This window comes from Dinoponera quadriceps, unplaced genomic scaffold (assembly GCF_001313825.1).
Source record: "Dinoponera quadriceps isolate SergipeBrazil2010 unplaced genomic scaffold, ASM131382v1 scaffold1573, whole genome shotgun sequence".
Classification (NCBI taxonomy): domain Eukaryota; kingdom Metazoa; phylum Arthropoda; class Insecta; order Hymenoptera; family Formicidae; genus Dinoponera; species Dinoponera quadriceps.
This window is the reverse complement of record NW_014556062.1, coordinates 1,137,092-1,160,468: the sequence shown is the minus strand read 5'-3', so window position 1 is coordinate 1,160,468 and position 23,377 is coordinate 1,137,092. Positions and strand designations below refer to the sequence as shown.

Genomic DNA, 23,377 nt, shown 5'->3' with positions numbered 1-23,377 from the left:
ATACAGAACACGTGAATCGCACGTATCACGGGTGTACCGCAACACTGTATATGTGCTTTTTTTAATATTTCGTCCGTAATAAATGCTCGGCCGATCGAAAAATCCGTTCTCGCCCGAAGAAATCGAATGAAAGCGAATGAACTCGGTCAGCCTCGCGGCTCGCGATGATTAATGCCCGTATACGCGTGTTCATACGCGTATACAATATTAATGGCGTCTCCCGCGTAGTCTCTCCGCGCGTTACTTAGCCCGAAAAGTTGCATTACGTCGAAAATTGCAGACGTGCACGACAATTCATGTAGTCCGGAATATTAACGCACCTCCGTGCGCGCGCGTTATAGGCATCTCGCGGGAAATCGCAAATCACGTAGCGGCGATACATTTTTACGGCCGCGACAAATCACTCGTTACGAAAACTGAATAAGTTCCGAGCGCGTCTCCTGCGAGAGTGGCCTCCCCGCGAGCCGGCGCGCGCGTATTATTAAGCGTCGAGAAGCATTTTGGCGCAGCGAGAACCGAGGACGGATTTCGAGGAGGGTCAAGTATTTTATGCGTACAACCAATTACGAAATTAACCGACGTATATTTCTTCGTTTGCAAACTCGCCCGGAGTCGTTAAACAGTCGGACGCCCCTCCCTCCCCCTCCCCTCGGAAAGGAAAAGTAACTTCCCCGAAGGAACTGCGCCGAAATTTAATACCGTCGGGAAACGTACGTGCTAACGCGTACTTAATACACCGACCCCGCGATACAACCCCGGCGTTATTAAGCTTCGAGAATATTTCGGGCCGGTTCCCATCAGCCTGAAAAATAATAATACCCGATAAAATGGGTAGGGTGCATTTCATTACGGACGGCTCGAACCTCATTGGGATTAGGAGTATCCGCGGTATCGGGGAATTAATTATGAAGGCGAAGGAGCCAGTCGGTCGAGGAAAGCGCCGTAATATATTTACCATCGGCCGCTTGGCTTCAATTTGTTTAACAACTCTCGGAATCACGATTCTCAATTACTCGCGCTCGTTATTAACTTTTATACAGACGAGTCTTCGCTCATGTAACACCGCTTCGCAGGAAACCGCCCCCCTCCACCCCTTTTTTCGCTCTTCCTTCGCGGCGCGTGCATCGGGATAAGATATTTATAATATTCAGTACGTATACGCGGAATTACCATATCTCTTCGTGATACCGCTGGTAAAAACCGTATATACATACACCAGAGACTCGATGTCATTCAATGTTAGAATTACTTAGCGACGAGAGACGCCCTCCGCTCGTAGTTAAGAAAATGTAGATAAAGCGTGCTGATTTAATATGATGAATGTAACACAATAATCAGCGAGAAGGAACTAAGAGAAGTGCCGATTGTTTTGGTCTTTAAGTGTGAATATTTAAACTTTCAACGTAAAATAATATTCGTACATTGAACACATGCACATGTTCTATTCGTTGAAAGTTTAAATGTTCACATTTAAAGAGCGGAGCAATAAGAATGCCCAAAGTTAAGTATACGCGTCCAGCCATATCGGCACACTTTTACCTCAAATATTCCGTGTCTCTAAAACGTGTGACCGAAAAGTATGAACGAACAACTGACAAGCGGCAACGATCCGCGGGCCGAATTCGGGGACTCGATATTTCGTATCCACTTCCGTCCGTTTGAATGGGAGCACGGAGAATCGTGGAGAGATTCGACTCTCCCGCAAGAAGAAAAGACCCGACGTGCAAACTGACGGTGTAAGTTCAAGAGTAAGGGACACGTGACGGCGTCAAGAGCACCATTTAATTACACCGCTAACGGCGCGTCGTCTACTAAACGTCCGATGATAAATTCATCTCATCGTGCGAGCGTGCATGTGTGTAAACGCGAGCGTATGTTTCGTAAACCCGTGAATCGACGCAACGCGCGGAGTCTACAAAGGCACCGGGTGTAAACACGGGGCAATCTAACGGCCAGTCGATAAAAGCCCTATTTTAAGTCGAGACGCGCGCCAAAGAGAATGCATATTTAATCAGCCCACCGGACTGTATATCGTAAAACGGCAGCGGGGCATAACCGGTAAACAGCTGACCCGAGAAATCCCGTGAACCAGGAGCCCCGTTGCTTCGGCAAGCATCGCGCTTCCAGCTGACTTATCGCACGGACGCGTGTGACTCATGGTCGACGTGGTATATCGTATTCAGGGGGTAGTATACGAGGCGCAGGGGGCGCACAGGAGGAGGTGGTGGTGGTGGTGGTGGAGAAAGAGAGGGTAGTCGTATACTTACACTGAGCGACGTGAAGTGTCGGTACGTTCTCTCGGACCTGTGCACATCGACCCGATTCCACCGCGATTTCCTCGTGTGCTTCGTCGCTTGCCAATCACCCCGGCGATCCCCGATCAGCCTGTCCAAGTGGTATACATCCGTCGACGATCAGGCGGAGAACACGTTCCACGCTCCACCACGGCGCACCGGGCCCGTAACGTACTAACGAGAGACTCTCCCGAATCACCGTCGCCGATCCACGTGACTCGCCATGAAGACACCTCTCGGATTGCCGGGACGTGTCCGGCGTGTTACCCTCGTATCCATCAATCGTGAACCCGTGCTCCCGGACGGTTCCGCACTGATCGCCGCGTGCGTGCGTGCGTGGCTGCGTGCCTGCGTCGCGTGCGAAGGAGGGGGTCGCGACGAACGCGGGCGGTAAAAAAAAAAAGGGAAAACAGCCCGAGAAGAGGCGACCTTTTCGTATGAGTGAAGAGACGCGTGGAAGTTTACAGGTAGGGAGGACAGAGATAACAGACGAGACTGGAAGGAGAGAGACGGACTGAAAGGCTGAAGAGCGGAGAGACAGATGAAAAAGGGGGTAGTATAGCCGCCGGAGAGAGAGAGAGAGAGACAAAGGAGGAGGAGAAAAAGGAGAGAAAGAGAGGGAAGGAGAGAGAGAAGAGGAAGACAGAGATAGAGAGAAAGAGAAAGAGAGAGAGAGGAGGAACGAAAGAACGCGGTCGCTCCCAGAGATTTCGAACTGCACTGCAAACGGGAACCACAGTCCTTACTGAGCCGGAGTTTGACTACGTACTCGCGGCTGAGAGACTTTGGGGTCTGCGCAGTCGGTCGCTCACTACCACCACCACCACCACCGCCGTCGCCACCATTTCCACCACCATCACCGCCGGCGCCGTCGGCCGCCGCCGTTTTAACCCCAAACCTCCATGGCACCGAGCTCTCGACGCCAATCCTAACCTGCTCCGCCCGGCAGCGCCCCAACGTCGTCGCATGGATAAGGCCGCCTCGAGTCACGCGTGAGTCGTGATTCTTATTCATATTCGCGTGCGAAATTGTGTCGGCCGTGTCCCCGAGGATTAAATCGCGGAGGATTACGGCGGACGCGCGACCGGCTCGAGGAGGAGCCGTGCGAGGAGCGGGTGTTGTTGAATAGGGTCGAAGGCCGTTACCGGTATCGGCTTTAGCATATAATAGCAATCGTAATTACCTCTCTCTTACGACGAGTATTCGCTCGCCCTGCCCTCCCCTCCACGGAAATGTTTCCCGCTCTGCAACGCGGCGATATAATATATATTCCCGGGGTAAATACCGCGGCCCGGAGAGCGGTGTCGTAAGCGGCGCACGTAAGGGGCGTTAGCAAAAAGCTCGTATAATCGTACTTCGCTATAAATTAATTAAAAATGGCCCGTTGTGTCCGCACACCCGCCCGCTCCTGTAATTACGTTTGTTTAATTAATTAAGCGAACATAGAGGGGCGCGAACGTCGCGGGTTTGCTCGCGGCTTACGCGCGATCGCCGCGGAATAAAATAATTAAAAATTACGGCGTGCGTAGATTCGGTTTAGAAATTCGTTTTGCTTCTTTTTCCTCTTTTTTTTCTTCACCAGGCTGTAATTTTTAATTATCGCTCGCAGGGGCGAGCGAGCGGCACGCTAAGCCGTTCTCGCGCGCGGAATCTCTCCCTCCCCCCCTCCCTCCCACGGCAGCGGTATGCGCAGCTTTTAATCCGGCCGGCGCGATGCGATAATGATCGTATTAATTGCAATGTGGTAATTCCGATAAACATCCACGTCCCCGACATCGAAGTCTCTCGCGCGGGAAGAATCCGAGAGGAAACAAGATCCCTGAGGAGATTCGACGCGTATTACCTCCCGATAACGCCGGGGTATAAGGGTAGCGCTGATACGTGTGGATGTATTAAAAAAAATTTCACATCTCAAATGGCAGAGATGATGATACGGCAATATTTCTATTTTCCGCTCTCCCGCCTCTTCATTTCCATCCTCCCGTACCGCCTGTTATAACTGTGCGTAACTCCGTTAATGTAATAACATTTCTATAAAAATTTTCGCCCCGTAATGGATGAGATTGAATTTATACCGGTGTGCGCGATCGAAAACACAGTGGATAAAGAGCGGCGTTCATCGCGAAATTCGGATCGAACGTTCCCGGTGTGTATGTGTAGGTGCGTGTTTGTGTGAATACGAGACTGGCTTTCGGAGCGTCCCGCTCCAAATCCGTCTTGCCGCGTGCACTAAGTCCTATAATTATCGCGTCGCACGGTACAAATGACATGTACGGGAACTTCTTTGTATTACCGTGAAAAAGAAACCGTTGAGAGGACACCCGGCCACCGAGTCTCGATGCGACTCTGAAAAGTTCGCCGTCGAAACAAAAAAAGAATTTTGTCCGAAGTCACGTCGGCCAAAGTTCGTTGCTCCGTACATGTTGTCCCCGCACATTCTACGGCTACACTGGAGCGCTGCCAAAGTCATTCTCACATCATTTCAACAGAGAATATAAGACCCGCGAAATAGATGAGCCGACGTATGGCTCGATGTATCCGTAGCCAGAACGATTATCGCGGGAATGTTCGTGAAATTTCCTTCAAATACCGTCGACGGTATATCCCGTCTGTGTTTTTATCTCGTGCACATCGACGTTAGAAATAATAATCGGACCGATTGTAGAGGCAGACGTTCGCATATGAATGAGCAAATAATTACGCTTGCGGACAGTTATCACCGAAGACGTTTTGCGTGTTCCTTAAATAAACAATCGTTTATTAATGTTAACGTGCGAACAAGTACGCACCGGAAAGATTGATTTCCGGTCTCATTTTGCGTGCCGTAGCTCTCACAGATTCCATCTGAATGGCGTCTTATCGCCATCTACGGTGCATCTTCACAACTAAATATCCCCGCTATTGGTCGATAAAACCAATCGGAGAATTTATATTGCGCGGTGCCCCCCGTGTGTGTATGCACACGTGTGTGTGTGTGTGTGCGAGAGTCATTTATTATTATTATATCGCACCGTATTTATCAGCGGACCCGAGAATATCGTTCTCCAAAGCCGATTTGGAAAATTATATAAAAATTTACAACATTCAGCTCAGGATTATACCAGATACTGATATTTTCAGGATACTGCTTAACGTATATATAGTGCTCCAAAATATTTAAATCAAGATATATCTTTCTCGAGATACGTCGCTCATGTGAAGGTGACGCGAAACAGCGGCGCTTCCGTAATCTGTGCCACTGCTACGTACTCTCTCTCTCTCTCTTTCTCTCTATCTATCTATCTATCTATCTATCTCCCTGATAATAGATCTTCTTTTTAGCTGAACTTCCTATATTTTCTTACACCTTTTTTTCTTCGCCTCTTCAAAGGAAGCATATATTTACTTAAGCGCCGAGCATGTAAAAAGATGTAGTAGCTGCAAGAAAAGAGAGAAAAAAAACTATTGTTGTCTCGCGCACTACCGTTATCCTGGGTCAGTTGTCGGGCAATTATGCAAGAGTGATTGTTCTAGATTCGACGCGAGAGAACGACTGATCGCGTCAATCGTCCGAATCGTGGGCGCATCATTAATGAGCTCAGGAGACGATGTTGTATGTTAATGAGCGCTTCTGTCTCTCTCTCTCTTGTCGAGATAGCGAACTTGAAATCGAGTTAAATTAATATTTACCGTGCGTCCGGCGAATACCTGATAACGCGCGACCAGTTTTAAATTTGCCACGTGCGCGAGAAAGCATATTTATATATCTCCGACGGCATATCTTCATATAAAGTGTCTATTTAACCTAATGTAAGATTTATAGGGTTGCACACAAATAACCGCATATAAATTGATACTAAAGTTCCGTTCTTCTTGGTGTGCGCGCACACATGATGAGAGAATTCCATCGAATATATCCGCAGATACATAAATAAAGATCGTCCGCGAGACAGTCGTGAGCCTTGACACGTACAGCGCATCGTGAATAAACATGACGAAATGAGAGCAAAACGATATACACGTGAAAAATACGCGTCGATGTGAATGTATGTGTGTGTGTGTGTAAGTCTACAATATCGCCGGGTATAAAGTAGTATTACGGTCATATGGTTGCGCGTTCATAACGACGTGCGCACGTTGCGGCGAGCTATTTTAAATACTTTTCCCCAAAAACACGTCGAAGCACGCGCAACACGCGTGTCTATCGCGGGTTCCGTCATCATCCCCTGCTCGAATCGATAGCCGTATCAACCCCCTCCCCTCCTTCTCATCCTGTAAATATATCTTGAAATAATAACGCAATTAATTGAAACAATATAAATATAAATAATTATTCCTCGATTCGCGGTCGTGCATACGACTCGCACGGTAATTGTAGCCACGCGTGTCGGTTTGGAATATTTAAAAAAATGCGCGCGATATTTTATCCCGCGTAGACGCGTCGCGCCGGTTCAGGAGATTCTGTTTGAAAAACGGCCGGAAAATTCGACGGGTATATCGGAATGGAATAACACGTTAGCATTAAGCAAGAAAGAGTCGAGATTTTCGCTCGCCTGCGCTATTTACGCGGTAAAATAGGGAGAGTTACTAAACATCGGACTGTATTTACGCGATTCCACGGCTTGCCGATGGAAAATTAAGTCCCGTTAANCCGGGGGGGGGGGGAGGTGTACATTTTCGACCGTTTGGCTCCCGCGTCAAAGTGCCGGGGACGTTAAGTTCCATTAAATTTGAACTCCCCCTTCCCCCCCACCCCGCCGTTGTCGTTACTTTAATCCCCTCGTTATACACAGTGCTCGAGAAGGCGAGCAAGCAGGAAAGAAAGAAAGAAAGAAAGAAAAGAAGGTCGGAAGACAGAGAGATCGAAGAAAAAAAATATGGGGGGAGCGGAGGTAAAGCCGCGCTCGAGCACGGGACGGGAAGGGAAATTAATCTCTGCCGACGATAATTCAGCGGTGCGTTATCGGGAAGGAAGGCCAACGTCAATCGCAAAGTTAATCGATGCTCTCCTCATTCGTCGCGCCGCGCTATTGCGAGCTGGGACTGGCAGGTCGTCGGTCCCAGTCGAGATCACGGGATCTCCCTATTCTCCGGGTGTCGCGATATATTCGCACCCCCGCGCGCGCATACACGCCCTCCGACCGCCGATTCCCGGTGAATGCGATTCTTCGAAATTCGCGCCCGCGAACGTTGTTGCACTCCCTCTCTCTCTCGCGTCGTTCAATCACGCACTGACTGCATGAACAAACATCGAGCAAACGTTCACGAGAATGACATGTACCATATCCGACCCATATCGATTTCCCATTGTCCTCTTCAGATCCGAATGCATACATAGTAGCATTCGGGGGGAGAGGGAGAGGAACACCACACGAGCGCAGATGCCGCATACGAGTGCTCGTCGGGGCAAACTACGAGGCTGTAGGTCAAAAAGCTTTGTGATCGAAGCGGTGTGTGTCGCGCGATGTGTCAACGGCAGTCGTGGGAAGAGCGTGAGGAGAGATTCTCGCACATCGGCAACATAAAATAATGCTTCACGAGACGAGAGCTCATCCGGCTCGACATTCGCAGAACGAGGATCGCGGTATAATGATTTCAATCACGGGCGGACGATCAAGCGCGAATTATGCAAGAATATACGCGAGAATATACGCGAGAAACCGGCCCGGTCGAAGAATATGTATCGCCGGACGTATCGCCCGGCTGATACATGTACATCGGGTATTTCTTCCGCGCGGAACACGTGCGCCTTCTCTTTCCTTCTTTCCCTCGCTAATGTATATGCGTACCGCATGTACACACGGCGTCGTCATGTACGCCTTACCGTTCCCTGGATCGGGAATTACACGATTTTCAACCTTACGTGCGTGTACACATAAGGTGGAGACCGATTTAATTAGAGCCATTATCACCCCTTGCAACTGGAATTATTTATGCGATTTTTATGCGCGATATTATGCGTATGTATAAGCTTGAGGTAATTGCTTCTTAGAGTGCCGGATTTTCAGTAACGATATTAAAAGGCTCCTACTTAAATTGATTATTTGGTGAAAAATACTTTTCTACAACTTTTCTTAGCTATCTGATAAGTGTGAATTTTGAGCGCGAAATTAAGATAAACAGATATGCAAAATATTAGAAACGTGGAGATATTATTTGTTTTTTGTTTCTCTCATTAAATATCCGCGGTTGATTCAACTGTATTTGTCATTGGTTTCAATAAAATGTATTGTGTTGCAACAATAATATACCGTGTTTGATTTAATAAAATATAATGTTGCATTAAAAACACGCTTGAATTGAAATGATGTTTCTAAGTTAAGAATTCAATTACAAGTATGATTGAAATAATGCGAAACAATATTGTTTCACGGAGAAGATACTAAGGATATCATTTAACCAGATACAGTTGCCGCGACAAAATGGTTATGATAAATAACTGTCCAATTCACACACGCCATATATATAAACCAAATAATTATAATATATTTATAACGCGTTTATCATCGTGCATGTTTTTGGTATACACAGCGTTAAGTGAAAGTCGCATAAAAATGGTTTGGCATGGAACCTGTCAAGCTTGTAATGTAAAAGTTGGAAGTACACGAGTATATCAAGAAAATTATTTGAATTTATAAACTGGACTTATTATAATAAAAAAAAATATCCTTTCGTTGTAACGGACGTCTAATACTTTAAGATAAAAAAAAATAGTACACCATGTGAAAACTAGAAAACCGCAAAACGTTCAGCGGTCCATTGAACCGGAATGTGGTGAGCTAAGGTTAAAATCGTGTAAATCTCTATATAGGGAATGGTAAGGCATATATGACGTCGTTTGTATGCCGTACAGTCGAGCCATGCTGGGGATTCAGACGCAGCTGAATTATTAAATTTCGCGTGAAGATTAGTTCTCCATTCCGGGCAAGTGAATGTCGAAGTAAGCAAATGTCAAAAGTAAAACACACTCGCATAAAGCAACTTGACATGGAACCTTCCTTTTTCACTTTTTCTCTCATGATTTTGTCACTGCAATTTTTACAGCTATTTATTGATTATTTGAGTGAGAGAAAAGTATTCGGACGATTTTACAAATGTGCTGAATCGATCAGAAATTTTATTCGAACGTACAACGCAAGAATTCCCGGCATGTGTTTTCTCGCTTCTGATGCTAATTAAATAAGGACAGTCGCAGCGAGCAGCCAAAAGCCTTAATCGTACATGCGTAAACTTGAAAGTCATGTGGCACTCGACTTGGAGAACGGTAAGGCATACATGATACAGCATGTACGCACAATGTACCGGTCTATAATTTGACGAACGAGAGACACGTCAGAGCCGATTCGAACGCTGTTCGAAGCGCGGCGAAGTTTCTCTAATCAGAATGCAAACGCTTCCTTATGATAAGTGTATAGAAATACGTGTCGCTTCCGGGAAATGTACCCTAAAATATTCCTCCGGTTTATCCAGTTTTCACGCGCTCGTGAGTGCATCTTACATGAGCTGCATCGGTCGGAGCAGCAGGTCCGTCCGTCAATAAGAGGACTCTCTCCGAGACGTGTCGCGTAAGTGTCGAGGAATAAGTCGATCTTATTCCAAGTTATCATTCACCCCGCATGTGCTGTCGATTACCATGAAACGTCACATAACCATACCTCGTGTGTACTCCTCGAAGACTCGTATAGTCGGTCACAAAAAGGCCGCGACACTTTATTTCTCGACGAGCGTTTCGCATCGACGAGCGTTCATACAGAAAAATGCATGGTCAGTCACGAGAAGACGCTTGCAACGCTTTTTTTTTTTCGACGAGTTCCGCAACACATCTCGTATTCAATAGGAAAGTGTATCTCCCGCGAGAATTACAAAAAGAACGAATTCTTTTATTGGACACGGGAGATACGTTCCGAAACTTATCAAGAAAAGGTATTGCAACCTTTTCATAACTGTTCATGTGCTTGGTTTCGACATTTTCTCTTCGATATGGTTCGGAAGACAATAGAAAATTTTGTGTTAAAAACGATCTACTGAAATTTCATGCTACTTTAATACGGGAAAGTCAAAATGTTCAAATGTATAAATATAATGTTGAATAAATAACATTCACCTCAACATATTCCCAGGTAGAGCAGAAAATGACGTCAGAATGACATCAAAATAGTGAGACAATGACGATTTTCTCATTTCTTGGGTGTGTTGACAAATTTCAGTGGACTGTTTTTAATACCAAATTTTTCATCGCGAGAACCGGTATTCCGAGAAGACTTGTTTCTGATTAATATCTGGAAATTAAATCCTCTCATCGGGCCTTCTATTGTGTGCTAAACTGCGTCAAAGAAAAAGTGAACAAACCGTTTCTCGAAGCTGAGTGTACAACTCGTAGCCACTCGCCGGCAACGGAGCGTGATTTCACACGTGACCGCCGCGAAGAAGACACGTTCAAGATAAACGGAAAGCGTAAATATGTGCGCTGGGTCGTTGGTTTTTCTGTCGCTTATCTCGATTGTTTCATTCTTCCTTGTTGAGATGCGCTTTACTTTTGAACCATGCCTTTAGCGTCATCTGCGAGCAGCGTGTGCATCACGGGAACTATATGACGCATGCGCGTCTCTCTCTCTCTCTCTCTTTCTTCTTCGTCGGTCGTTCGCGTGCAGCCGGTATTAATCAATCACCTGTTTCGTCGCAAATGTGTTTTTCGTGAAGGTTCGGCCAGTGCACGCAACACTTGACCGGCTTCCTCGCGTCAGTTTTGATTCCGCTGCGAGCCGGACAAGCGAACGGAAGAAAACAACGCGCGATCACGTCCAGCGGACAACGACGCGTCGTGTGTTACTCGTCCGGGAAAGCGAGACGGTGAGTAGTGTGAATAATAAATTCCCAATCCAGGTTTGGACGTTTGATTAGCGTGGAGAATATCCGGTTCCATGATCGAAAGTCGGAATACAGCTCGAACTTGTCGTGTGTACACATACGAGCTCGCTCTCTCTCTCTCTTTCATTCATTGTTATGATACAATCGAGCGGACCGTCGAGAATATTGACGTTTAAGATATACGCCGGGCAAATATTTACGCGAGAGCAACCGACTTCTCGATTGGGACCAGTACGTCACGTGGCTTCCCTCTGATCGCACGTATCGATATGCAATCTTCGAGCTCTCGTTCGAAGAGACGCGTTTAAAAAAGGGTGAAATGCGCGGCGCATGCGCACAGTTTGACGGTGCTCGCGAGCTTCTCCAATCCTGAATCGCGCGGAATAGTTAGGCCGCATTGTCGAGTCTCCCTCTTTATCTCTCGTCCCAAGGCAGGCAGGCAGATCGAGGTGTGGCAATCGAGCAGACTCTTCGCTCTCCGCTAACCGCCGCGTCCGCACACGGTGAGACGGTGGTGGCTTCCTCGCCGGCGATTTGTGACGGGTCACGCCGCCGGGGAAAATTACGAGGTTAGAAAGAGCGAGAACCACGGTCGCGCGCTGATCCGAGACAGGGCCGGTCCGAGGGCAGCCGGGCGCCCGTGGCAAGACGATACCGGCCGGATTTTCGCCTATTAACTTGTCTCAGGAGGTACTTCGGTCCTCACGAAGTTTCTCTCTCTCACGAAGTACCTCCAGTATGCGAGACCCACCGCCAACCAGCTGGCCTTCCCCTCACGCTCCCCCGGACCAGCCCTTGTCGACGGGTTGACGAAAATTACGCAAGACCTACGCAATACGCGTCGTGTACACCGAAGAAAGGATTTTTGGTAGAGTACTGAGATTTGATTGATACTTGCTGACTAAATATTCGATTATTGCAACCAGATAATTTAGTCTCGTGTACACTAAATATACAATGTACGGAACTACGCGGTACTGTATATACAGCATACGGAACTAAGTTCTTTGGTTGCAGTCATTAAATATCTGGTCGGCAAACACTGGTCAAATTTTTTAACTTGTTTTAAAAATGGAGTTAATGAGACTTTTTGTTTATTATTTGTGCTTTTTCATTCGTTCTGTTTTAAAATAAACAGATACAAATCATCGAGTTTTCTTCCGGAGACTCTGTTATTCGAATTTCAAATCTCCGAAGTTTTGGCGTTCATCATTCGAATTTCGAATATATCGAGGCTCCGAAGCTTCGAAATATCGAAATCATAAGATTTTCAATCTAATTATAATGTCTGGTGCATCCCGTTCATTTACAAAAGTTCATTTACAACAGTAAATGCTCAGTATGCTCAGAGTAAAATATATGTAGACATTAGTCTACAGCATTCGCAAGATTGTACTCTTCGAAACTTCGAGGATTACGGCCTTTGAAATCGGACCTTCGAAGCTTCGCCTTACCGAAATTCGAAAGTTCGAATTTCCATCGAAGCTCCGAAGCTTCGAACATTATCGAAGATTAACAGCCTTACTGCAGCATATATGACGGCTGTACGCGTCGCAGAAAGACAACGATACGTCGTGAAAAAATAAAGAACAAAACATTAGAATTCATTAGAATTCATTAGAATATGTGATGCGACGAGGGATAAAAAATTATAGTCAAAAGAATCGCTTATCATTTTTCCAAGTAACGTGTCGATCGGACGGAACAATTCCTCCGAGACGGCGATTACCTCCGTAGAGGCCATCAGAACGATATTTTTCTCGAATTTCCTCGACGCACACACACATACGGAATAATTATTTCGGCAAGCTTGTCATTTGGCGCAGCGCGCTGGCTTAATTCGGTTTAAAGCGGAGCGCATATCCCGTCTTTGTAACAGGAAAGAGGACAGATACGGAAACAAAGTGCAAGAAGTGTGACTGAAACGAACAGATCGCACAAAGCGGCTACTGTGAGCGAGCCGAGCCCGAAAGCCGGCGCGTCGCGTGCACGCGAGCTGCTATTCGCGGAAGGAACGGCAAGAAAGCGCTTCGCGGTGGATTTTAGCCCGAGAGAGAGAGAGAGAGAGTTCGCTCAGATATGATTTAATTTACCCGCGACTTTCGACACAATCCGGCCGATCCATCTCCATCCACGAACGGTAGCCGCCCGCGCGCGAGACCGTCGCGGTCGTCTCAGGTCGTCGGTCACCGGTGGCGTCCTCGGTCATCCGCTACGTAAATCTGAACTTAAACGCAACTGTGAACCCCCTCTCTCTCTCTCTCTTTCTCGCGACTTCTTGTCGCACGCTGATTCCGCGCTTAGTTCGCTCAAAGTCAGACCGCCGCGCGCCGCGGATGGAACGTTTATAAACAGCGAATTATTTGCTTACCTTCCTCCACGAGGAGAGAGCGATTGGGAGCCGGTAAGTAAGAGGTAAAGGAGAGGAGTATCTCTAACTTGTTTTCCTACCACATTTACCCGCGCTGTGTTGCCACAAAATACGCGGCAAAGGTCGTATCGGAGTAGTCGGTCAAATCCAATTGCGAAGCCATTGGAGCGTCCACTTAGAGCGCCGTCTCGTAGACCGGGAGAACTTCAGTAACAATATACACACACACACACATAAACGTGTACATACAGGTATACACACGTATACACGTAGAACGAGACAACAAATTGGAAATATCGTACCTTGGAGATACCTCGGGAAACCTCGCGAGACCACGCACGCGATATAGAGAAGTCTACGAGAGCGAGAGAGAGTGATGCAATGAGTCGTACACGGTATCTAAGAGACATCCTAATTTTTCAAGCAGTCTCTAGATAAGCTCTCTTTTTCTCTCTCTCTCTCTCTCTCTCTCAGGCCTCGGTGTTGTTCATGCGAAGAGATCGGATAACTTGCTGCTCGATTGCCTCGTGTTGTGTTGGCTCGACGATGTAACGGACGGATTACAACGTCGTCGCCTTCGCGTCATCGCGAATCGCTACCGGCGAGAGCGATGAGGAAGACAAGAGATAGGCGGTTTTCAACATAAAATAGCCATCTCACATGAAGTTGATCGCGCGGCCGATGAACGAACATCGTGAGCGAGCTTTATCGGCTTCGCTCGTCGGAGCAGTCACGATTTCTTATCGAAGACAGTTATTATCATAGCGCAAGTCACAATGACGATTATCATAGCGGCATTTTGCGTTGCACGGAATTACGTTGCGTACGTGTAATACGATCCGACTTGTCTCTATTGGCGAATTGGGAACACGACGAGGAGAAGGAATTAAATTTTGGTGAAATTAATATTTATTACCTCCAAATAATACTGCCTTTTTATCAAACAGCATGATTTATTCCAATTAAGCAATAACATTTTCAGTCAAACAAAATGATATTTGATATTAAATTATATTATTTATATAAAACAATATCAAGTCAAACAAATATATCTACTAAATCTATCAAAGAAATATTTCTCTCAACGTATAACTGTTTAAAGTTTATAAATGGCAGCACAATTTTTCGGAACATTTTTTTTATTAAAAATAGAAAGAAAGGAAGAAAATAAAGATTACATAAATTGTATAAATTGACGTCCGTCGACTTCAATACACAGTACAGTGCAATCTAAAATGGATTGAGTTAGCCACACGAAGAACATCATAAATTGCTCCTTATTTGTTCGCATTCCTTGAACCTCGACCGCACTTTAGATTCTTATTTGTGCAGCCGTATGGAAAATTTAGTTACACGAAAGGAAAGTTAATGCTCGAGCTAAATTGATGCAGAACGTGTTAACAACGCGTGTGAACGTGTCAGCTTGAAGATATTATTCTTCCTATCCAATATCTTTCCCTCACAATTTATAAAAATTATTACTGAATAACAAGAATTTTACGTTTTTAGCGAAACTAGAACAGAATTTCTTTACATTTTTAAGCGAGTTTTATCTTCATATAAAATTACGTATTCTTTCTTATACGTGAAAATATGAATCTCTTGAATAGATACCCATTTTTTCTCTGTGTGCGAGAATGGGCAGATGTAAGACGCGTATATATATATATATGTATGTAAATATGAATCCATAGAGAGATTATCTATGCAACAAAGCGTCTGGGCCGTCCTGACGCAGACTAATGCGTACGTGAGACGTCGCGTTTGATGCACGGGGAATGAAATATGCTGGGAATACTTCGTGCAACCTTGTAGCGAAAGCTTATAGCGCGCGGTCGTTTCTCACGACGGTGTTGCAGCTTGGAGAAATATAGGCGGGAGTGTCGGTGCCGCGGTGAAATGCACCTGATCCATACCACATCGATATCGTAAAACGACGCGCGACTCCTCCCTCCGCCATGCGCAACTTGCGGGAACAAGTGTTTTGTTTATCGTGTAGCCGCGGACTGTCTGCGTACGCGCAATCACCGGTTCCGCTTATCCGTTTATCGCTCCGTAATCGCGATTGTCCTCGCGATGCCCTGGAATGTGTCTTTTGCGTGGGACGCGCGTTATTTTTAATTTCGCTCCCGTACAAGCATTAAAGCGATAAAACACGTCATACGAAGTTACACGTATGTGCATTTCGCCGCGGACACTCCGCGATATACAATTGAAGCTTTGACCATAGGAACGTGGTAATCAACTAATTTGAAATTTTCCAGTAGAGCTGAAAAAGCAAATACCGCGAGTACAACAAGACCCCAATTAAATCCACTGAACTAAACGCTTTTACCGCGTCTCTAAAAACCTCTCGATAATTGGGCAAAAACCCGACGAATTTAATCGGAGCAATTTTCGGAGCTTACGAAAAATTCAGTCGATACCACGGAAGAGCTTAAATTAGTAACAACATCGTTATGGCCTGGCTGTTCGCGCTTGCATTGTGGCGTACGGCATGATTTCGCGAAATGTTGACTCCATCGCGCGAATATCCGAGTGGAAATTTTAAATTTTACAAGTCATCCAGTTGAGAAAACGGAAATAAGTTCCCATTTGTAGCGTTAAAGGAGCACCTGTTGTAATAATAATGAGAGTCGAGACCTCCGGAATCGAAATTTTAGTTCTACATTAAGTCCTCAAGTGAAGGAGACGGCGATAATTTCCCGTTATTTGCAGCGTGAAAAGAGCATTATTAGTGCTCCTTTGATGCTACAAATAGGAAGTTATTTCCGTTTCTCCGCTTGAAGGCTTAATAATGTAGGACTGAAATTTCGACTCGGGAAAACGCGCATTTCGACTCGCGTGAGAAACGACACGAAGGAGAGAGAGCTCTCATTGTGCGTGACGTTTGTCATTGTAGTACATTTTAACGTACGCTTCTTAAATCGTGCGACCTCGCGCCGCTCGTTCGCGCGGCTTCTCAGCTTCTAGCGAGTCGCAAACATCTCAATTAACATTCATACCTCTTTCCACCTTCGCTCGCGCGTTGGGCGAAACATGCATGCGTTTATTATATATGCATAATAGAATTCGCGCGCGGCGCAATTCGACATTCGCCGGCGAAGTGCATGAATTATCCATTTGCGCGAGTATCACCTTTACAGAACATCTGCCAATTCGTATAATGATATTACGAAGCGTTCTTATGCAACGGCTAATACAACTACGGAGTGGAAAGAGGGAGCAAGGGGGGAAAAGAGAGAGAGAGAGAGAGAAAGGGGGGAGGGGGACTTTGGCGCACGCGAAATTGAATAAACTCGGCTCTCTCACGAAACGGTATAAGGCGATATAAGGCCATTTCATCTCTCGAGTCAATAAAAACAGCGCCGTGTCGGTGAAATTGTATTGTCCTCCGGAAAGAAATCGAGATGGGTTTTGCAGGACAAGACACTCAAAAACAACGATCAAGCGTGTGTGTGTACATATACACACGCACACACACGGTTGCCTTATTTCAACATACAGAACGAATCGCGCAACCGGCGATCGTGCTGATCTTACGGAACGATCTTGCGAAGCGATCTCAAGCGACGAGCGCGCACGGATCCGGCGTCGCGCTGTGATCCGTGACAGCATATCGTCCCGACGACCTACGATTCTCAGCCGTCAACGCGCGCGCGCTATCATTCCTCGGAGAGACGTCGAGATCGCTCGTTTAGATGTAGACAGCGATATCGATTTGACAAGTGTACTCTCTAGTGAGAGAACAATGACACGCTGTGTATATTAAATGCAATCCGTCAAAACGGCGGCGACGAGAAAGCACGAGAGAGATGGAGAGAGCGAGAGAGGGAAAGCGAGAGTCGCGGAGAAGGTAACCGAGGTACGGAGAAAATATCCCGACGCGAATCCATTGATTTAACGAACTCTTCCGTCAACGCGTAAATTCCGCTCGGGAGAGCTCCCGGAGGGCCCGGGGCGAGGAGAGGGGATCGTCGGGATGCTTGGAAATCCCCAGTCAAAACGCTGCCGCATAAAGAAAGGCGACACCGTCGCAAAAAGCGACGCGCGGTGTCTCTCGCTCGAGAGGGAAAGAGAAAGCGTGCGGGAGAGATCGAACGCGCGCAAGAGAGAGAGAGAGTGAGAGCGACAGAAGGAGGAAGGGAGAAAGAGAAGAATCGGTATGCAAATGACTTCATCCCCGACACGCGGCGTTTTCTCTGGGAAAACCTGGGGCGTCCCGAAAACTAAAGAATCGTGGCGCCGGGGCCGATGCCTAGAAATATGGCGCGGCAGTTGTTGGCAGTTTCTCTGCAGAGGCAGGGATGTACGTCTGCGGGTGGTGCTCGCACGCGCGGTCGAAGGAAGGCGAGCTCGTCGTCGCCGCGACAAGGGGTGGCTCTCTCTCTCTCTCTGTCTTACGCTCTCTTCTCCGGGGTGCAGCGGAGCGTGCAACGCGTACCATTCTGGCAGAAAGCCCTATTCCCGACTTCGAGCGTGAAGTTGTCTAGCGGCCAAAGGCGTCGGCGCGTTTCCTTGTAATGCACTCCGCCGCCAACACGTAGAAAAAGTTGGCCGAACGTGATTCGTCATCGCGATGAATAAGAAGAACGTGCTTGCAATTTAACGGCTCCCGGCCGCACGGCTCTCTCCGCTCCTCCGGCTGACTCATTTGCACGGATTAAGCCGCAGCGCGGAGACTACCCACCGGAGATATCTCAGACGCGTGTTCTCCGGTTGCGTCGCTTCCCAGCGCGCTCGGAACGTAGCCCGAGCGCGCGAACGGCCGAATGCATCGCGGCGCGTACCGAAACACGCGCGCATGACCGAAAATTAATGAAGGTGCGATTTTCACGAGAGGCGGAAATACAGGTTTCCCACCGAATATTCAGATATATTATGTATAGGATGTTCGTATTTCATATTATTATGATAATTAAAATATACGATATATGTATATATATCATTATACGAGGTATGTTATATGCCGTAGAGGAATATATCAGTTCCGATCATTTGAATATTATAAAAGTATGCTTTACCGTGAAAAATTGATACTACGGGCGATACGTATATGTGTGCGTACGTGTGCGCGGAGAATCGAAATGTACCTACCGCGTATTGATCGTTTGCTATTTTACATTTAATCGCTTACTTAATCTATTTATATATAGAGAAAAGGACTTCTCTGAACTTATAATACAATTTTTTTTAATTGAAATAAATTTTCCCTCACGGAACAGATCAAACAAACGAATGTTTGATTCGACAAACAGGATTGTTTACTTCCTCGCGAACAATGCAATATAAATATCTTTTTTTTTTCACACGTCAAATAACGTATTTCTTTTATAGTTTTATCTAAACATTAAAATGATTGTCACGAACAGTAAGTTATTTGAAAGAAGTAACATCGTGTTAGAGAAATGTTAAGGAACCCCCTGTGTATTATAAATGTAAAGGCTCTCAAGATTTACGATGAAATAACGATGAAAGGCAAGTAAAGAGTCAAAACGCAGATGTTGTAGCGAATAATTTTATGTTACAAATTGTCGCGTGAAATTTATCGATCGGACATAATCCACTTAATCTAATTGCAGATCGCGATGGTCAAGATGACAGCGTTGCATCTGTTTGTGGCCTGTTTGGCCGCTTCAACGTTCGTCCTGAACGAGGAGCTGTTGGAGCAGGATTGCCCCGTAGATTGCCACTGTCACTACTTTCGCATCAACTGGGTAACGGACTGCTCGGATAGCAACCTGACGACCATCCCATACAGCGAGCTCAGCCGGAATGTCTATATTTTAGACATGAATGATAATAATATCGCAAACGTCGGCCCATTTCCGAGCTCCATCAAGCTGAGGCGCCTCCAGATGGCACACAACCGATTAACCGAGCTGTCATACGAATCCTTCGCCGGGTTAACGTATCTCCTGGACGCGGATTTCTCGCACAATGCCATCAGGCGACTCGATCCCGAAGCCTTTCGGTAAAGATCGATCGATACAACGTCTATTACATTCGTTCGGCTTTCTTTTTCTTCGGTGGTGTGCACGTGAAAAACAAATCTCAGCCCATGTATTTATCAAACTTTTTGTTAAACGTGACTTATTTTTAATTGTTCATTTTTTAATTTAACTCTAATCGAACTATAAATCTAACGAGGAAGCAATGATTTGCCGAAGACAATTCTCAGGATGCACGGAGGGAAAATTTTAGTTCGTGTAACAAAATGAGGACCGGGGGAAAATTCGATAACAAGACATCTCCCAGTTATCTCGAGCGAAAATGCCCGTCTGAACAGTACAAATAATGTTTTTCTGTGTGCGTAGCTCGTCAATGATACGATCTGTTCAACAGGGACAGTCCGGGTCTGATCACGTTGGAGCTGCAGCACAACCCTCTGGACGTGGTCGATGGGCCGTTCCTGAACTGCCGCACGCTGCTCTACCTCGATCTGAATTCCTGCGGTATCCGCCGGCTCGACACTCGTTTCTTCTACAACACGACGAATCTGAACAAGCTCGACTTGTCGCAGAATCCCCTGCAGCGAATAGAGCCCGGCCCGTTCGACCATCTGACCAACTTGGAATACCTCAAGCTGAACGGATGCAACTTAACATACGTATCCTCCGAGGCGTTTTCCCACTTGGAGAATCTCCGCCAGCTGGAGATAGCGGCAAACGCGCTGAAGACGTTGAACTGGCGGAGCGTCCTCGCGCCGTTGGTGCGCTTGGAGCATCTTGACATCCGCAACACCGGCATCACGAATCTGCCGGCTGACGCCTTCGCCAAGAACCTGTACCTGCGACAGTTGGTTCTAGCTGACAATGAACTCTGGCACTTGGACGTCGAAGACACCCTCGGTCACAATCTGCACAGCCTGCAGTCGCTGGACCTGTCGAACTGTAACCTGCAGGACCGCCTGTCCGAAGAGGCGTTCAGGAACGCGAGTAAACTGCGCGTGCTCAACCTGAGCGGCAATCCGATGTTCGCCAGCGACTTGACCGCTGTTCTCCGTCACTTACCGAAGCTTCACAAGCTCTCCCTCGGCAACTGCAGCCTGAGGAGGCTGCCGAATGCCTTCGACATACTGGAGCACCTCGAGGAACTCGACATCTCCCACAATCCGTTGTCCGACGCGTTCGTCAGCCTCCTGAATCCGTTGAGGTCGCTGGAGTATCTGGACATGTCGTACTGCGGCCTCGGCTACGTCGGCAACAACACCTTCGCGCAGATGACCTCGCTGAAGCAGCTGATCCTCTCAGGGAACGGGCTTCACACGTTGGAGGGCGGCCTGTTCGCGAACCTGACGCGCCTGGAGAGCCTGGAACTGAACAACTGCGACCTGAAGGTACCGCTCGACCCGAAGGTCTTCGGCGACCGGCTCTCGACGAACATAATCGAGCTGAAGCTCAGCGGCAACCCGCTGACCGTGCCGGACGAGGGCTCGCTCCTACCGGCCCAGCTATCCAACCTGGAGATCCTCGATCTCAGCAGCTGCGGCATCTCGCACCTCAATGTCAACATATTCGCCGCGACCAACAATCTCACGCAGCTGAATCTCTCCGGCAACGTCATCTCAGGCGTGGAGAACCTCAGCTCGCTGGGGAGGTTGCGCGCGTTGGAGCACATCGATCTGAGCAACAACAACCTGAGCACGATCAATCCGAGGGTGTTCCGGTCGAACCCGCGTCTACGCTCGATCAACCTCATGGGCAACCCGTTCATCTGCAACTGCTCGATCACGGAGACGTGGGACTGGGCGGTGCAAGAGAAGGGCGACCTCCACGTGCTCGTCGGCAGTCAGCCGGCCAACTTCGAGACCGGCTCCGCGAAGCGGAGGAAGAATCTCGCCTGCTCCTACGACGAGGAGACCTATCGAAGCATGGCGGACGGCAACCGGCCGGCCGCCGTTCGCAAGCATTACCCCAGCCAAATCACGCCCTCGCGCACCTGGGCCAAGTACGTCCGCGAGTCCAACTGCAGTCGACGTTCATGATACCCATCGGCGAGACATCAGCATCCGATATTGAACGTCTACTGTCACGAAGTACGCAGGCAGGAATTATAAGCTAAGTCAACGAGTTATTGTCATTGAGTCGCGGCGCCGTGTCATCGTGTGTCGCGCTCGCAGATGCAGATTCTGCGATATCGCGGGTCAATCTCTATTTCCGTGGCATTACTTTCGTAGTTGTAAGACTCAAGACGTCAGATCTGATGTGTGTAGCTCGCTTTATTAGATGATACGCATTGAGGAGCAGTCACTAAGTCACAAATACTCGGTTCTGTATGTATACATATACATATATATTATACTGTCTTTTTTTGTACATACCGTAAGGATAATTTTTACTCTAAACGTATTGGTGTGCCCAAAACTCGATGATATTGAACGAATGTCACCCGATATGAAGCCAGACGATCAAATTCGCAGAAGCAGATTTTGCACAATATTTGTCGATAGCTTACTAGCAGAATTACAAACGGGATTTGTTAATAGAGCACGATAATTGATTAATCTATTATCACAGAATCTGCTTTTGCAGGGGTTTGGCCGACTGGCTGGCCTCATGTCGGGCAACGTTCACTTAACGTACCTTCAATGAATGCCAATATAACCAATATTGGGCCAATTTGTCGCCAATGAATTGCGCCACTAGGATAATCGCTCCGGTGCTCCTCAGTAAATTTCCACTTGCGTTAAGTAAATTTCACTCGGTTCAAGTAAACGTTTTACTTGAATGTAGATAAAAGTGCTACGTTCAAGTAACACTCAATCCGAGTAAAAATCTAGAATCTAGAAGAAATATTGGAGTAATTATTATTTGCTTGAATCTTTGCACTTTTTTTCTGCATAGGATGCGATCGGAGGGCGACAAATTAGTAAACAAAGCGCGTCTCTCGCGTGCAAAGATCAATGCCACTCGGATTTCGCGTGTATCCGACGTCGTCCCGCGATATCTCGTGTTATCGTTCCGATAATTGCGCGCCGATTCATTTCGTTTTAATCACAAACTGTAAAAGACTGTGTTAAATAAAGTCCCGTCGATCTTTCTTGGTATGTGTGCCAGCTTCGTTACTTCCGTTCATTCGCTCGCGCCGGCACGACTGGCCAATGGGTCAGTCGCGATAACTGGCGCAGTTTATTCAAGCGAGCATCGATGTGACTGATCGATGCAACGCCGATGTCGATGCTCGATAATACGATGATAAATGACGTCGCCGCACGCGGAGATATCTTTCGGCGATTAACAGCACGGCGCTAACAAGCGGTAACAAGTGACGGCGGTGACGTCATCGTCACTTTTTGCGCTATATGCGACGAAAGGCGAGCAACCGTGTTGACGCGAAAATTTCCGGCGCGACGCCTTCGGATGTTTTCACTCGATCGCAATGACGTGGAGAAGCGTCAATTTTGCGTCCGTTACGAAATTTCGTAATTAATATCGCAGCTAAAGCCACGTCGATAAGGGTCGCACGAAAATAACTATATTTAGCCTCAGTTTCGATTCCGCCTACAGGCATCTCGATGTATTCGTATATTTGATGGCGCGTTACTTTTGCATCGACGTGCTGTAACTTTCATGATCGATAATTCTGTAACGCGTAATGTTACGTTAATACGTATTACAGGAAATCTTATTACTTGTTCTCCAGATTCGATCTTATCTACGGGAATTTTCATGCCATATACTTGGTGACGCGTTACTTTCGCATCGGGACGTGTCATAAGGCTTTTAATTAATATCCCTGTGTAACGCGCAAAGCTACGCTAATGCGGATTGCAGGGAAATTAATTACTCTGCCTGTAGATTCGATCCCGCCTACAATTATTTCGACGCCATGTACCCGGTGACGCGTCACTTTCCCATCGATG

General features: G+C 47.0%; 2 protein-coding genes across 7 annotated transcripts in view; one reads left to right on the top strand and one right to left on the bottom strand.

The window, feature by feature from the left end:
* The window catches only part of LOC106746553 (platelet glycoprotein V-like), a 29,917-nt gene extending 27,439 nt beyond the window's left edge, over nucleotides 1-2,478 (bottom strand). The window contains exon 1 of the mRNA XM_014623243.1: nucleotides 2,268-2,478. The gene's annotated coding sequence lies outside the window, so the exon portion shown is untranslated. The remainder of the gene's footprint in view (nucleotides 1-2,267) is intronic.
* A 724-nt stretch (nucleotides 2,479-3,202) lies between these two features.
* On the top strand, nucleotides 3,203-22,561 carry LOC106746551 (leucine-rich repeat-containing protein 15-like). Of its 6 annotated transcripts, none has more exons than XM_014623241.1 (3): nucleotides 3,203-3,286; nucleotides 19,095-19,486; nucleotides 19,858-22,561. In XM_014623241.1, the coding sequence occupies exons 2-3, from the start codon at nucleotides 19,101-19,103 to the stop codon at nucleotides 21,497-21,499; spliced, it is 2,028 nt and encodes a 675-aa protein (XP_014478727.1). In that variant the 5' UTR covers nucleotides 3,203-3,286; nucleotides 19,095-19,100; the 3' UTR covers nucleotides 21,500-22,561. The 6 variants fall into 6 exon arrangements, with proteins under 6 accessions (XP_014478727.1, XP_014478725.1, XP_014478728.1 ...); XM_014623239.1 differs by lacking the exon at nucleotides 3,203-3,286 and adding an exon at nucleotides 10,716-11,123; XM_014623242.1 differs by lacking the exon at nucleotides 3,203-3,286 and adding an exon at nucleotides 11,498-11,644.
* The last annotated feature ends 816 nt before the right edge of the window (nucleotides 22,562-23,377 follow it).